The sequence below is a fragment of the Anabrus simplex genome, chromosome 1, assembly GCF_040414725.1.
Source record: "Anabrus simplex isolate iqAnaSimp1 chromosome 1, ASM4041472v1, whole genome shotgun sequence".
NCBI classification, from domain to species: domain Eukaryota; kingdom Metazoa; phylum Arthropoda; class Insecta; order Orthoptera; family Tettigoniidae; genus Anabrus; species Anabrus simplex.
The window spans coordinates 715,307,365-715,323,070 of NC_090265.1; the positions used below are offsets into that span (position 1 = coordinate 715,307,365).

A 15,706-nucleotide genomic window follows, 5' to 3' on the forward strand; every position below is an offset into this window, starting at 1 on the left:
GTAATTGAGCGACTGTTGTCATTGAAAAAACTGTCGTGACGACTGAAGGCAATAAACATAAAACTGAATCCATTGGTCTACAAAGTTTTCATTCAGTAGATACGCTAGGAACTGGCGAACCAAAACCGTACATACAAAGTTTACAGGAATCAACAAAACAGGATATTAATTCGTGGTACTCATTGTTCTTTAAAGAGAAGAAATATCCTGTCAACAATAGCTGCAGTGAACATGCTTTTTCACTATTATTGTCTGGCCCCATGGCTAAATGGTTAGCGTGCTGGCCTTTGGTCACAGGGTGTGGGTTTGATTCTCGACAGGGTGGGGAATTTGAACCACCGTTGGTTAATTTCTCTGGCACGGGGGCTGGGTGTATGTCGTCTTCATCAACATTTCACTATTATTGTGTAAAATAGAAACTTACTAGTTTTGACAAGTACAGTATGTTCAACAGCGACTCCTGAATGATGACGCGCAGGATGTCCAACCTCACTAATCTATGTTCCAGACTATTTCTACTTAAAAAATTGTATTTGTCCTTTAATGTGATTTTGCAATTTTTGCTGAATATTTATGTGGCTGAAATGAAGGTGGATAAGCTACATGGTCTCCTTTATATAGGAAGAATGTATCGTGGAAATTAACTCAATTTCGGTTTCATGTACATTACAGTTTCTCTAAGATATATTGATAGTAATTCAGTCATGTACGACGACGATGTATTTCATGGTAAAGACAGCTGCCTCTGTGGATCAGTGGTAGAGTGACGGCCTCCGAATCCCAATATAGCGGGTTCAAACCCGGCAGAGGTAGTCGGATTTTTGAAGGGCAGAAAAAAGTCCATTCGACACTTCATGTCGTACGATGTCGGCATGTAAAAGATCTCTGGTGACGCATTTCGTGTTTACCCGACAAAATTCATTAAATCTCAGCCACAGACGCCCAAGAGAGTTTCGGTTTACTCGGTCTGCCATCTAGTGGGCCTAGAGTATAACGGAACGTCAAAATTGACGAGCAGACAGCCAGATGGCGTCAACTTGAAATGTCTGCACATGGTAGCTGAGGCCATACGATTATTATTATTATTATTATTATTGTTATTATGGTAAAGACAAATTACTTTGCAATGCTATCTATCTTAATGGTAATGTACTATGTACCTCTACTAGTGTAGGCTACTGAGTGCTTGATTCGAAGCAGTGTATCGATTCATTCAGTGTCCGAGTGAATCGATTCACAGGAACGGCAAGCTCATGGCACACAAATCATGCACAATCACGGCTCAGTGAGCCACACGACACACACGGCTCCTTATAGGCACACTGGACACTGGCGGGGAGTCGAGCTTTCGCTGCAGTGAGCCACAGTGAATCATGGCACACTGAAAGAATCGTACGCAGTCATGGATCAGTGAGACACAACACACACATGGTTCATTATCGGTACACTGGACATTGGCGGGGAGCCGAACTTCCTCTGAAGCAATACATACAGAGTCATGGTACACTGAAAAAATCGTATGCTATAATGGACTCTCGAGCTCAGCTCATTTGAAAATAATACCTATTCGCATCCACTGTCCTCTTCTTACAGGGAGTTTTAAACAATACATGGATTTATTTGCAGTGTTAAAAAGATAGAACACAATTCCAAAGTACCTAGGTTGTAAGTAGGTAGTCAATTAGGTTATTCTAATTACTGTATTAGTTTAATCAATCAGTATCTTTATAACTAGTTGATGTTCGACAATTACTTAAACTCAGCTCTCTAGCCTCCACACCTGGCTGAGTGGCTCAAACGGTCGAGGCGCTGGCCTTCTTAACCATGACTGTAAATTAAAGGAAAAATAAAAATTAATTTCTGTAACATCATTAAACATCATTCAGTAGAAGGAAATATTCAATTAAGTATAATTACCACTAATTGATCCTTCCTCCATTTCGTTGTTGGTTGATGCTCAACAAGCTTACAGTGATATGGTGCATTATCCATTACAATAACACAGGGTCCTATATTTCTTAATCCTACGATTAATTGCGTCTTCACCCACATCTGAAATTTCTCACTGTTCATAGCACCATGGTAATCCTGATTTCTCTTCAAGTTTGTAGCAAATATCAAATCAGCACCTGTAAGAATTTTAAGTTTTAGTATGAAGTTATTTGTTCTAAAAAAAGTATAGGCCTATTAATAAAAAATGTGATTTCTGTTGAATGATACAAAAAGCTGTCTGATTTTAAGTAAAACCAACTACTGTGTAGCAAAGTCACCTGATGATGAAGTCAATTAATTACTACTTACACTACTTTATCGTAACATCTCTCATGAATGTATCTCCATTAGTAGGCCTATATCTGGATTAGAAGTCCACGATCACTTGCATAAAAGATATAAGTATAAACACCCATTTCAATACCTTAGAACAAATGTAATTGCTGCGAACACTGAACCTATATCAGGCAGTAAGAAATAAGAAGCTTGGAAGGTGTTCAACAGTCAGGTATCAAGCACTGATTCAGGTGGAGATTGTCGAATGCAGAATAAACATAATAAATAGGCCTACAATACAAGTAATTTACTGATACAAATATCCAGTAATATTATATGAAAATACACTGAGTAAGTTTTGATTGAAATACCTCTCTAAGGTTAATCATTGGCCTAAAGTGAATACCTGCAAGTCTTTTTAATAACAGTGGAGAAGTCAAAATCAAAAACCACGTACAGAGCTCAATGAGCGGTAAGTTATAATGCCACTTCCGACCTAGTGCCAGTCAATTTCAATCAATCAGTCACCACTGATCTGCACTTAGGACAGAAGATGTAGTTTCAGGGATAGGCCTAGTATTTTCTTCAATAATTGCAAAGAATTTGGAAATTTATTGAACATCTCCCTTGGTAAATTATTCCAATCCCTAACTCCCTTCTTAAAAAAAAACAAATATTTGCCCCACTTTTCATCAACTTTAGCACTGTACTGTGATCTTACCTACTTTTAAAATACCACTGAAACGTATTCGTCTACCAATGTCATTCCACACCACCTATCCACCGACAGCTCGGAATATACCACTTAGTCCAGCAACTTGTCTCCTTTCACCCAAGTCTTCCCAGCCCAAACCCGACAAAATTTTTGTAACGCTACTCTTTTGTCAGAAATCACCCACAACAAATCGTGCTTCTGTCTTTTGAACTTTTCCAATTCTCAAACCAAGTAATCCCAGTGAGGGTCTCATACACAGGAACTGTACTTAAGTTGGGGTCTTATCAGAGACTTATGTGTCCCCCCCCTGCATCCGTACTACAAACCCTAAATACCCTCATAACTATGTAAAGAGAGATCACCTCACTACAATAAAATGAAGTAAAATAAATTAAGAACATACCAGGTACAAAGCCATCCTTCGTTCCAGCATGAACAATAACCAGTCTTCCTCCCTCAGACACAGGTCGACGAATTACTCCTTGAACATCATGTCCAGATTTGTGTGGTTTATTCCAGGAGTATGTGGGTGACCCTGAAAGACAAATGCACAATTGAAACCAAAGACACCTGATGAAGATAAATTATTCCAAGATTTTTTAAATATAAAATGTAATATATAACATATATATTCACCATTCATAAAAATCCAAGTCTCATCCAAGAAAACAACAGGTTTTGGTTTCTCACTGTCCTTATTACGCATGTATTCCCTCAGAAAACAGGATCTCTTAAAACAAATGTCTTCATTTTCTCTAACATACGCATAGGGATCACCTTTACTCCACACAAACCCCATGGCCTTCAAAATTCTTCTTAATGATGTTTCGGAGCCCTTGTACAAATAAGTGTCATAATTTGCTTTCATGTGGTCGAAAACCTTTCTTACAGTTACGACTTCTCCTGTGGGAAGAAAAAAGAGAGTTACAAGGGACTCAAAAGAGCTGTATGACAATACATGCACAAAACATTTCTGGGAGCTTATCTCACCTGCGTGCCAATTTCTATAAATAATGTTGCAATAGATTCCTTATGAAGTCACCTTACCTTTATGTAATTTATCATAAATAAACCTTGCTATCGCTTCCTTAGAAAAACTGTCTATGCCGGTCACTGGATGTTCACGCTTTCGGCGTTTACCTGGTGTAGAAAATTCAACTCCCTTCTTGAAATTTCCTATTACTTTTCGGACTAAACCGAAACTACACTGTAAGAATACACACACAGAAATATATTACATACACATATACCATAAGTCAACATGAATACACAAAGGTTAAGTCTACGAACCGTATCGAAGTCGACACAAGACATGGTACCGGTATAGGCCTAGGCCTACATGATCAGGTTAGGTTAGGTTAGGTTCAGAATGAAATACTGCTCCTTTTCAACTGATTGTCATTATGCCAGAAACTTATCATAGAAACAAGATAAAAACGAACACTTACCCCAGTTAATAATGAAACTCTTGCCATTAGCTTCGTATCACTACGACTGATACCTTCTTCGTCGTCTTCCTGTTTCAATTGCTCGTAGCAATGTACAAGCATTTCTTGACCTGAAGCTTGTAAAGGACGTAACCTTGGTTTCCTTTTCGGAGGAGTTTTTGCAGATTTTTCTTCCTTCTTAGACATCCCAATCGAATTCTGTTCGTATAAGTATGGGACGAAATAGGAACGTAATTAATAAAATGATGTGCTCATCATTTCACACAAACTATGTTATTAAATGCATTATCCGAACATGCCACAATTCTACTTACCTGGTATTAGCCAAATAGATTTACAATCCCACAGAAAAAGAAAATATGCTTTAAATATTCTCGCAAATGTATCGCTAGTGACTTTAGAGGCAATGCGGTGGCAACACACAATTCACGCTAGAACAGTGACTGAACGTTGCCAACGTGCCAGATTAACGGTAACAGTAAGACGTCGTATCGGCAAGTAGGGTCCCTAAACTGTATGGTTACCGACACTGAAAAAGACTCAACAGCAAGAAAAGTCACTATAAACCAATACCTTAATATTACAGGGGAGAAAGGGTAAGGTTGCACCCTTAGTGTACGTCCTTACACGGAGAGGACTATAGGTTAACAAAGACAATTTTGTTTCGTAACCAATCGGTTGATACACTATTACTCTGCATTATAATCAGGAAGTAATGTTGATTTCTCAACATATTTCTTACAGCACTGATTATATTGCCGGGTATAATTGGCTCCGCATGGTCATGATTACTCACAGTCAGTGTTTAGAAGTTAACCTGATCTATTTCTTTTCCTTTCTTGTAATGCCACTGATGTGCATGATTCCGAACGAGTGGTTGCGGGTTTTGGGTCGCGTAGCTGTGAACTTGCATTCGGGAGATAGTGGGTTCGAACTCCACTGTTGATAGCCGTGATGATGCTTTTCGGTTTTTTCCATGGTTTCCCATCTACACCAGGCAAATGCTGGGGTTGTACCTTAATTAAGGCCACGACCGGTTCCTTCCCACTCCTAGCCCTTTCTTATCACATCGTCTCCATAAAATCTGTCTGTGTCGGTGCGACGTAAAGCAAATTGTAAACAAACAAAATATTATTGTGAAGATTTTTTCAGTTCTGTTCAATCATATCATTTACCACTCTCACTTTCCATTAAAGGAAGTCATTTTACAACTTAAAATCTTAAAGCAAATCAAACATTTCACGAAAAGCTAAATAAAAAACTCCATAATAGACTTAAACCACAACCGAGTGTCATATTTTCATTTGTAATCACGTTTAGTAAACAGTGATGATGATATTATTATTATTATTATTATTATTATTATTACTGTTATTGGCTTTACGTCCCACTAATTACTTTTATGGTTTTCGGAGAAGCCGATGTGCCGAAATTTTGTCCCACGGGAGTTCTTTGACGTACCGGAAAATTTCTGACACGAGGCTGACATATTTGAGTACCAAATATCACCGGACTGAGCTAGGATCGAACCTGCCAACTTGAGCTCAGAAAGCCAGCTCCTCAACCGGCGATGACATTTATTTTGTCTACTTTGGCCTAAAAACTCGCTTATTCGCTTCGTACAAGAGAGAATGTTTTCGGTCGCTGAGCAGAATTATGCCGAAGTCCTATCCACTTATTACATTTACACAAAGGATAGCGAAATATACGTATCCCCAGTCTAAATGAATGTTGTTAGAATACTTAACATGAACAGTAAATTGATTTTGTTTACTCAACTGCAATTGAACACCGTCCTCTCTTATCAAGCGTTTGCCCTGTATTTCTTCCTTTTGGCCTTTCTTTCTACTGGAGAGAAACGTCGTAAGTATACTGTAGTGTCTGAGAATGTTTACACGTAAGAATTTAAAACCATATCTATATCCACACAGTTTTAAAAGTCCCCTATTTATATTGATGAGTACAGCGGAGTGTGCTTTTTGCCAAACAGCTGCGATTTCAACATGCTCCGCTAGCTACAGTGATTCTCTCGTAGACGGTGGCGCCAATGCTACCTCTAGTGTATTATTTACCAACTCTATGGTGTTACCATCCCTAACAACCGTGCAGGCTGTAATGTAAGGTACGGATGGATGGTCAGACAGTGTTACCATCCCTAACAACCATGCAGGCTGTGCTGTAAGGTACGGATGGATGGTCAGACAATGTTACCGTACCCAGCAACCGTGCAGGCTGTGATGTAAGGTGTAGATGGATGGTCAGACAGTGTTACCATCCCTAACAACCGTGCAGGCTGTAATGTAAGGTACGGATGGATGATCAGACAGTGTTACCATCCCTAACAACCGCGCAGGCTGTAATGTAAGGTACGGATGGATGATCAGACAGTGTTACCATCCCTAACAACCGTGCAGGCTGTAATGTAAGGTACGGATGGATGATCAGACAGTGTTACCATCCCTAACAACCGTGCAGGCTGTAATGTAAGGATGGTCAGACAATGTTACCTATAAACCGTGCAGGCTGTGATGTAAGGTATGGATGGATTGTCAGACAATGTTACTTAGCAACCGTGCAGTCTTAAGGCTGGCTGCCATCTGAAATTAGCAACCATTGATGGGATGACCATGACCTGTAGACATATTTATGATCATTTGATTTTCGCATTTTAAATATTTTATTTATTTATTTATTTATTTATTTATTTATTTATTATTATTTTTTTATTTTTTTTTTTTGACGCGGATCAACCTCCCGAAGTTTGAACGAAATCGGTAACCTCGTAGCTGTGGCGAGAAGCGAGAACTGCTGTGGTACCGTGGCGTCGGGTACAGGGTTGACCAGGGAATTCGTACATGAAAGATATGACAAATTATGGAAGCCGGGCTCTCATTGTTGGCTAGATGCAGTGTTGCCAATCTATTTCTGAAGCTAGTGGTCGCAATTTTTATATTTTATTTTACTGAAAATTACATGATCGTACAGTTAACATTGAGCGATGGAACTGAATACTTTTCAGTCATTCATCTGAGGATCTTCCTCTTTCTAATGACGATCATGATTGTTTCAAGGGGGTCTAACACCTTGGTCATCACCACGCTCACTTTGGTTTTTCTCCTTGCCGCCAAATATGTGGTTCTTCGTCAGACGTAGAATGGCCGTACCTAGTTCGAAACCTCAGCAGAATTTCACTCTTCAGTTCACCCTAGGAATTAAGTGTTAGATCATGTATTCCAGCTCAGTATAATATATAATTTTGGGGATGTTAGGTCGTGTAGTACTTATTATAAGCTGACGCGTTTCGAACCTGCTACCAGGATCGTCTTCAGAGCAATAACAAGGAATTCAGTTGCAACCGTCACTCCATAGTAACTGGACTGAAGAGAGAAAGGCACTGTTAAAAGTGTAGTTCATTCCAGGGCCTCCAGAGACGAGGAGAAAGATGTTGAAGAACTGACTATGTAGGGTAGCTATGATCTACTCAGTATATAGCCGTCCCCTTTCTTAAAATTATTCGTATGTTTAGTAGTTTATATCGTCTCACAAATGATTCTAGGTACAAAATGTTTCTCTTTGCAAATGACAGTAGTTGCACCAAAAATGGTTTGATGGTCATTATGTATGGCATTTTCTGCCACAGCAAACTTCTCCGGCTGGCAAAGACGTAAGTGCCTGCGATGTTCCTTAACCCTCATTTCTACCGTCCTACATGTTTGGCCAACATAAACCGATCCACAGGAGCAAGAAATAATATATATTCCAGCCCACTTTAAACTAATAGGATCTTTGACAGATCGCAAGCAATTGCCTATGATGATATTAGGCTTAAAGATGGTCTTGATATTGTGCCTTTTGAGAATATTGCTAATCCTATCCGTGACAGATAGTACGTATGGCAAAGAAGGCCAGCTTCAAAGGATGAGAATCACCGGGCGAGTTAGCCGTGCGCGTAAAGGCGCGCGGCTGTGGGCTTGCATCCGGGAGATAGTAGGTTCGAATCCCACTATCGGCAGCCCTGAAGATGGTTTTCCGTGGTTTCCCATTTTCACACCAGGCAAATGCTGGGGCTGTACCTTAATTAAGGCCACGGCCGCTTCCTTCCAACTCCTAAGCCTTTCCTCTCCCATCGTCGCCATAAGACCTATCTGTGTCGGTGCGACGTAAAGCCCCTAGCAAAAAAAAAAAAAAATGATGAGAATCACGTGATAGTCTGTCTTTTGGCTGTTTCCTTGAGAAGCATTGCTCAGCAATATTCTAGTTAGAAACTCAAGTTCACCGTTTAAATTTTCCTCCTCACAAACACGACCTAACATCCGCAAAATGATGTATTATAATGTCATTTAGCGGTCGAGGAAGTCTACGTCTTAAGATAAACACAGTGTTGCACTCAATGTAAAATGCTTCTACTCAGTAGCTTGTGCGTATAAAGTGAGGACGGAAAAATACCCGCAAGATTTCCGTTTAATTTCGACACGACCTAACATCCGCAAAATGATGTATTATAATGTCATTTAGCGGTCGAGGAAGTCTACGTCTTAAGATAAACACAGTGTTGCACTCAATGTAAAATGCTTCTACTCAGTAGCTTGTGCGTATAAAGTGAGGACGGAAAAATACCCGCAAGATTTCCGTTTAATTTCGAATTGTCTGGACTTTATTTTAAATCGGAAGATCTTTCGAAATTTGTAAGGATCTGGCAACACTGGCTGGGAATAAAGCTCTGGACTTCAGACTGATGATATCTTCATGGATCGAATGAACCGTGATTATCATTAACGGCTCTAGGTCTTTTAGCTTTTTAAAAACCATAATCAACAAGAGATGGTCTCTCAAAGCCATTCTGTTAATGGTCAGGTTTTATCACGTTCAATATCAAACTTCGGCTCAAGTTTTGTATTGTTCCGGTGGCCTCGATGGGACACAGTTACTTCTTAAAAGTCCTGAATATTCAATTCTTTTGAAGCGATTCCTGAAAGTAAAATGCTAATGCATTCATTATTCTGTATTGAAAAGACACATGCACTTTCCGGCCCACTGCACCTACGGTCTTGCTACCTCGCTTTCCAGTAACCTACCAGTGACGACAGCCACAGCCTCGTCGAGTCGACTCTATATTGTAATGTGTGTTCTTCAGAGTGTTCAAAATGAAATCGGACCGTTTGTTTAAGAAATGCCGGTCTTGTAGAAGGGGGAAAAGTTGTGAAATATTTTGGGAAATGTGAGGTCGATCTGAATCTAAAAGTTCAAGTAACTGTTTACGTATGCCCTACCCTTTTCCCGTATCTCTACGGGGCGGTGCTGACTACTGTTTCAAGAAGAAGCACAACTCGGTAACCATCCTCTATTTATTGTTTTAAGAGGGAGTACAACTACATAACTATTCCTCTATTAACACTAATCAGAGCGATGATATGGAAGGGTCCCGACACTTCGAAAAATGAAGCTATCGTCCAAAGTAAGGCAAGGGCCACGAAGGGTGTGGAAATGATACTCTCTTGGCCTCGAATGTTCTAATACCGTCGGGGTCGGAAAATAATAAGAGTTGACCAAGGGAGATCGGATAGGATAGATAAAAGTGAGGAGCCTGCCACAAGTAGCCCTAAGTGGAAGCAATGCCAAGACTCAGCTCGAGTCCCGCGGATACCAACCCACGCTCCCGAGTTAAGAGCCTGTGGGACCCCTTTTAGTCTCCTCTTTCGAGAGGCAGGAGATATAGTGGGTGTTATTGTAAAGGCCTCACCCACAGGGGTTCTCTACGGGGTCGGTTATGAAGTGCGATGAATCTTCGTATCTCATTTTACGGCCGGGTGCCCTTCCTGACGTCAGCCTCATCAGAGGCATTAATGATCTGAAACGAATGACGTGATACATGGTAGTAGGAAGGGAAAGGGTGAAACCTGGTGCAGCGTCATAAATGCCCTCACTCCATATGAACACTGAAGAGGCAATCTAGTGATTAGAAGTGGTATGTATAGCCTACCACCTCTCTCGTACCCTGCTGACGAACAATGTGATGGTGATATTTGTATCGACCAACGGGAATCGAATTGGCTAACCGCGGTGTCAGACCATATAGACTTGACGTGTTAACGATCAATGCCACCAGGCAAGCGTTCAAGTAAATGTTTATTATAGATTTAACTAGAATGAACCCGTCAAAATTCGACGAAAGAAATTATTGCTTCAGACATTCAGCCGGTATCATACGTCTGTGAGCCAGCTACCAATCTTTCCCCACGGCCATCCCCCTCTTCTTCCGAAACGCCTGTCGTCAAAGACAACTAAAAGGGGCGAGCAAGGGATGATTGAATTGGAACCGTGAAACTACTTGTGATTAGTACCATCACGCGAGGAAAGCCATGGATCGCCTTTACTTGCGAGTAGTACCACTATGTTAGGTACACATTAGGTTTGTGATTCGTAGCAGCAGAGTGCGGTTCACTGTGGGTTTTCAGTACCTGTGATTAGTGACCACTATATGCCGAACATCACGGGCTTACGTTGCCTGTGATTTGTACCATTATGTGTGAAACACCACGGGTCTGGGCGTTGCCTGTGATTAGTAGCCAATATTTGAGGAACATCAGGGGATAGTACGAGTCCCTGTGAGTATTACACCTATGTGAAGTGCACCTAGGTTCGCGTTGCCTACGAGTGCCGCTATTATGTGAGAAACACCATAGATCTGCGTTACCTGTACGACGTGCAATACTTGTGAGTGAGTAGTGCCATAATGTTTCGAACACCGTGAGTTTACGCTACCGTTGATTAGTACCGCAACTTGAGAAATATTATAGTTCTACTTCATTAGCGATAGGTGCCGTCATGAGGGACCGTTGACATTTAGACAACAAGCATCATCGATTCAGGATTGTTCTTTGGAAGCAGTACCTTGGTCATTAATATTGTTTTGGGGAAGATGACGCATTGCGAGTCAGATCCACTGATCGTTTTAAATTCATATTCATCCATTCATTCTTCATCATCACGTTTTGAATTCTGGTTAGTGGATTAATTTTGTACTTTTAAATTGTCATTTCCTTTCGTCTCATTTCGTACCATTAGGGGCCGATGACCTAGAAGTTGGGCCCCTTTTAAACAACAAGGATCATCATCATCATCGAATGCAGTCAGTGTGATGCCTCTTCCCCTGTCTGCGGCGAACCAACATGCGGCCATCATTTTCAAACAAACAGAACCTGTATTCGTCCGAAAACACTATCTGCTGCCATTCCTGTCCCCAGTGACGTCGTTCCATACACCATTGCAGTCTAGCATGTTTATGCACATTAGTGAAAGATAGACGGAGAAGTGGACGACGCGCCGGTAATCCAGACCGTAATAAACGGCAACAGACTGTCACTCCTGATAGTGTACTATGTGTTACACTGTTCCACTGTTGCGCCAGAGCCGAGGAGGACGCAGATCTGCCCTGCAATGCCATTCAGATGAGGCGTCTGTCTTCTCGCGGGGTGGTCTCGGTGGTGCGACCAGACCCATCTCGTCGTGTTTTTCGGCCTTCTGTGTACCATTCTGTACACACCCGTTGCACTGCCGACACACTTCGTCGCACACGAGCAACAATTTCCCGGATGGATGCATCACGTTCTCTCATGCCAATAATGCGCTCTCTTTCAAACTCACTCATTTGACGGTACGGTTCTCGCATACGTCTGCGAGGCATTCTGCACGTCTGCTCAAGTCACACTCATCCATTACCTTCGGTTTATAGTGACGAGAGTTGCAGGCACATTTTACCAGTCGGTGGTGGTGCTCCGAGATATCGATGTGGACCTTGAATCTGAGGGCCAACATGGCTCAAAAGCTAATAATTTCTTCAGAACATACATGCCCTGTGAATATGAACTTCATATCTCTAGTCTTTCAAGGTGTTCTGCTTTTTATGAACATGAGTGTGAACATGAGTGTGTTTTTAAAGGAATTCGATTCAATAAACGTACATTTTATTTATTTATTTATTTATTTATTTATTTATGTATTTATTTATGTATTTATTTATGTATGTATTTATTTATTTATTTATGTATTTATTTATTTATTTATTTATTTATTTATTTATTTATTTATTTATTTATTTATTTATTTATTTATTTATTTATTTATTTATACTGGAGGTTGCCCCCGAGGACAAAGTATACAAAAAGCTAGATAGATTTTAAAATAAATTGTGATGATTACATAATGGTTGGTAAACACATTTATTACATTAAGAAACTTGGGAGATATGATTATTCAAGATTCGGATCGCATATTTCAAAACAGTCACTGCAACTTCTCTTATTAATGCCTGAACAAGGTTAAAAGATTTGCAAGTCTTGGTGATCATTGATGGTAGTGGTAGCGACTCATAACTCTGACCAATCTTTATAGGACCCCTTTTCCTTCCTTTGGTGCGCGCTGCCTCTTCTGTAAATATTGGAGCCTTTTTCAAGGACACTCTGCAGAATAGAACAGTCACAACCAACACACGCCATGACAAGTTGGAATGCGTGGTTTCATTCTTTACAATAAAGGTGGGCACGCATAATGCGAGCTCTATCGGAGCAATTAAAAACTCATTACAGCTGACATAAGCCGGCCAATACCAACACAGAAAATGGTGGTAAATCTGAGATTTATACAACCTCCGTTTTAATTCATCTATATAAGTAAGAATACTTCTAGGGGCGGGTCCCTGGCAAGCATAAAGGAAGGGGATCTCTCCTCTACGGCACTCAAGTTATCGTTTCACGTCTTTTTAATATGATGTTTCACCTCTATAAGCCATGAAGTGACTACGGAACTACCACCCAATATATTGTGCTAGGAGCTAAAGGGTGACGAGTGCATCTCTTGTATTATCCGCACACTTTATGTTGGTGCATTTACACCCTAGTGCTGAATCGGTCGACCTCGGCGATCTTCGAGATTCGTACTGGCAACCTTTGAAACACAAACTATGAATCGCTTAAGCATCGTTGTGCGACACCTGGCGTACACTTTACGTACTGGTACTGTTGTTGTTTACACAACAAAGCCAAAGTATAGAATTCATGCTAGGAACAAGATTCGCATCGAGAAATGTTTTATAATGTTATATAATGTGTATGTGACATAGTTGTTGGCTTAAGATGATAACGGTTTAGAAACTTCGTATCGATCGATCATATTCTCGATTCAATTCAGATTTCATTTTCCTTCGGTTGGTAGCACTATCGATACCGGGACACCTCCCTCCTTACTCCTCACCCCCGTACACAAATGCACCAACATAAAGTGTGCGGACTATATCTATCCCATTCCTGAAACCTAACTGTTCTCCTCTAACATCATCTTCATCTTTTGTTTAGATTATGTTATGAATGATCTTGAGAAAAATTTTCAGTACATGTCTGATGTGATAAAACTTATATGAAAGTCATCACAGCGACGAGGTCTGGAGCTTTTTTGGAGGAGGATAAATAATGTGGACTCTAACGAGTCACGTGAAATATTTCCTGTTTCGTAGATCACGTTCAAATAGTTAACCAAAATGTCTACGTTTTCTTCACCTGTGCATTTAAGCTGGATTCGCTTGTGGAGAACAGCTGTAGAAACTTATCATTGTCATCAACTCATGGTGGACCGTGGGACTGTGAACGTTTCTGGAATATGGAGGACAACTTTACTGTCTAGGACGAAATTGGCGTGTGGCATTTTGAAGAAGTAGAACCATTATTTACACCAAGCTTACTGCATGTGATTTCCAAGTTATCGGACCATAGAAACATATTTTTGGGGAATGATAAGACTTCCCTCATACTTCGGCGTATAAGGGAAGTGATTTATGCGTAGTGGGATTGTCTCGCGCCCCACTTGGATTCCCGGCCAGTTCAGGGAATTTTTACCTGGATCTGAGGGCTGGTTCGAAACCAAGTCAACCTGCAGGAGAAAAAGAGGAGCTGTCTGACGGTGAGATAGCGGCATCGGTGTAGAAAGACAAGAATAACAGTGGTGGTGTTATTGTTTTAAGAGGAAGTACAACTGGACAAGCATCCTCTAATAATACTAATCAGAGAAAATAAAATGGAAGGGATCAGACACTTCGAAAAAAGAAAGAGAAAGAAAAGGGTCACGAAGGGCGTGTTTTTACTTTACGGCGCACCGACACAGATAGGTCTGATGGCGACGATGGGATAGGAAAGGGCTAGGGGCGGAAAGGTGGTGGTGGTAATTGTTGTTTTAAGAGGCCGGAGAAAGACAAGGGCCACGAAGGGCGTGAAAATGAGACTCCCTAGGCCGCGAGTGCTGTGATACCGTCGCACAGTGGGTAATTTCTAGCATCCAGCCGGCCAAAAATAATATTTTCAACCCTTGCCTTTGGTGCGCATTTTCTGTGAGTCGTGTTTATAAGACTCTTGGGTGCAGTAATTAAGTATTGAAAAGTCGCGCTGTCTGATTATCTAATCTCACCGAAGGCCTAAAGTGGCTCTCCTCTGTTAGGGCATCATATTCTGGCGAGGCGAGCGCGCAGTTATTGTTATGTGAGGGCTCAGTAAAGATGTCAGAACTAAATATTTCTTTAGCTTGCAATGTGATTATATTAGATGAAGGTCTGTATTTTTATATAGTATGTAGCATTTTCTGAATTTCCGGAACATGCACTTAAAATTCAGGTACACGGTGTCCAAGCGCTATCTAATTATACAAATTTGAGCTGACTTTCAAAATGGATTGCCTTTGATTTCCGCAATAAAAGTCTTTTGGATGAGTTATCTATACTTTAGTGAATAGAAAACTGTTCCTTTTTGCTGCGACCAGGCGCGACCATGAGAGTAATTAATTTTTTTCAGAACCCGGAGGTCGGTTTTCGAGCTGTTGAGGAACAGCAGGGAATATAAGCGGAACGATGATATTGCGAATGTTGTAATTAAACATTTAGGCTTTGAGAATTGTTTCGAGGATATATCCAAGTCAATAAGGAAATCTGTCAGTATTTTGTGTACTGAAAATCGATCACGCTGGACAAAATATAGTAGAAAAAGGGACAAATTGCTGAAGTACAATAAAAGTTGGTTCGAGCAGAGAATGAGCCTTTCAGAAGGACGTGCATCACAACAATGTCAGGATGAGCCTGCCAGTACTATAGCTCATTCTATATTAAGAAAACAGTATTGCCCTTATGACAACAGGGTTGCCATATCGAACGGCTCCGCTTAACGCCATTACGGAAAACGGCGGCACATAAATTCGTGAAATTCAGTATGTAAGTTCAAGACAAAAGGCTGAAGAAACT

The 15,706-nt window shown here is 40.7% G+C and overlaps 2 protein-coding genes across 3 annotated transcripts in view; one reads left to right on the forward strand and one right to left on the reverse strand.

Moving 5' to 3' along the window:
- Ntan1 (N-terminal amidohydrolase 1) overlaps positions 1-15,706 on the forward strand; it is a 303,749-nt gene that overhangs the window by 129,648 nt on the left and 158,395 nt on the right. The window lies entirely within an intron of this gene.
- On the reverse strand, positions 923-3,755 carry LOC137500534 (uncharacterized). Its single transcript, XM_068227457.1, has 4 exons — positions 3,620-3,755; positions 3,387-3,518; positions 1,918-2,129; positions 923-1,828 (listed from the first exon to the last, which is right to left on the reverse strand). Exons 1-4 carry the CDS (start codon positions 3,687-3,689, stop codon positions 1,760-1,762), a joined length of 483 nt encoding a protein of 160 aa, XP_068083558.1. The 5' UTR covers positions 3,690-3,755; the 3' UTR covers positions 923-1,759.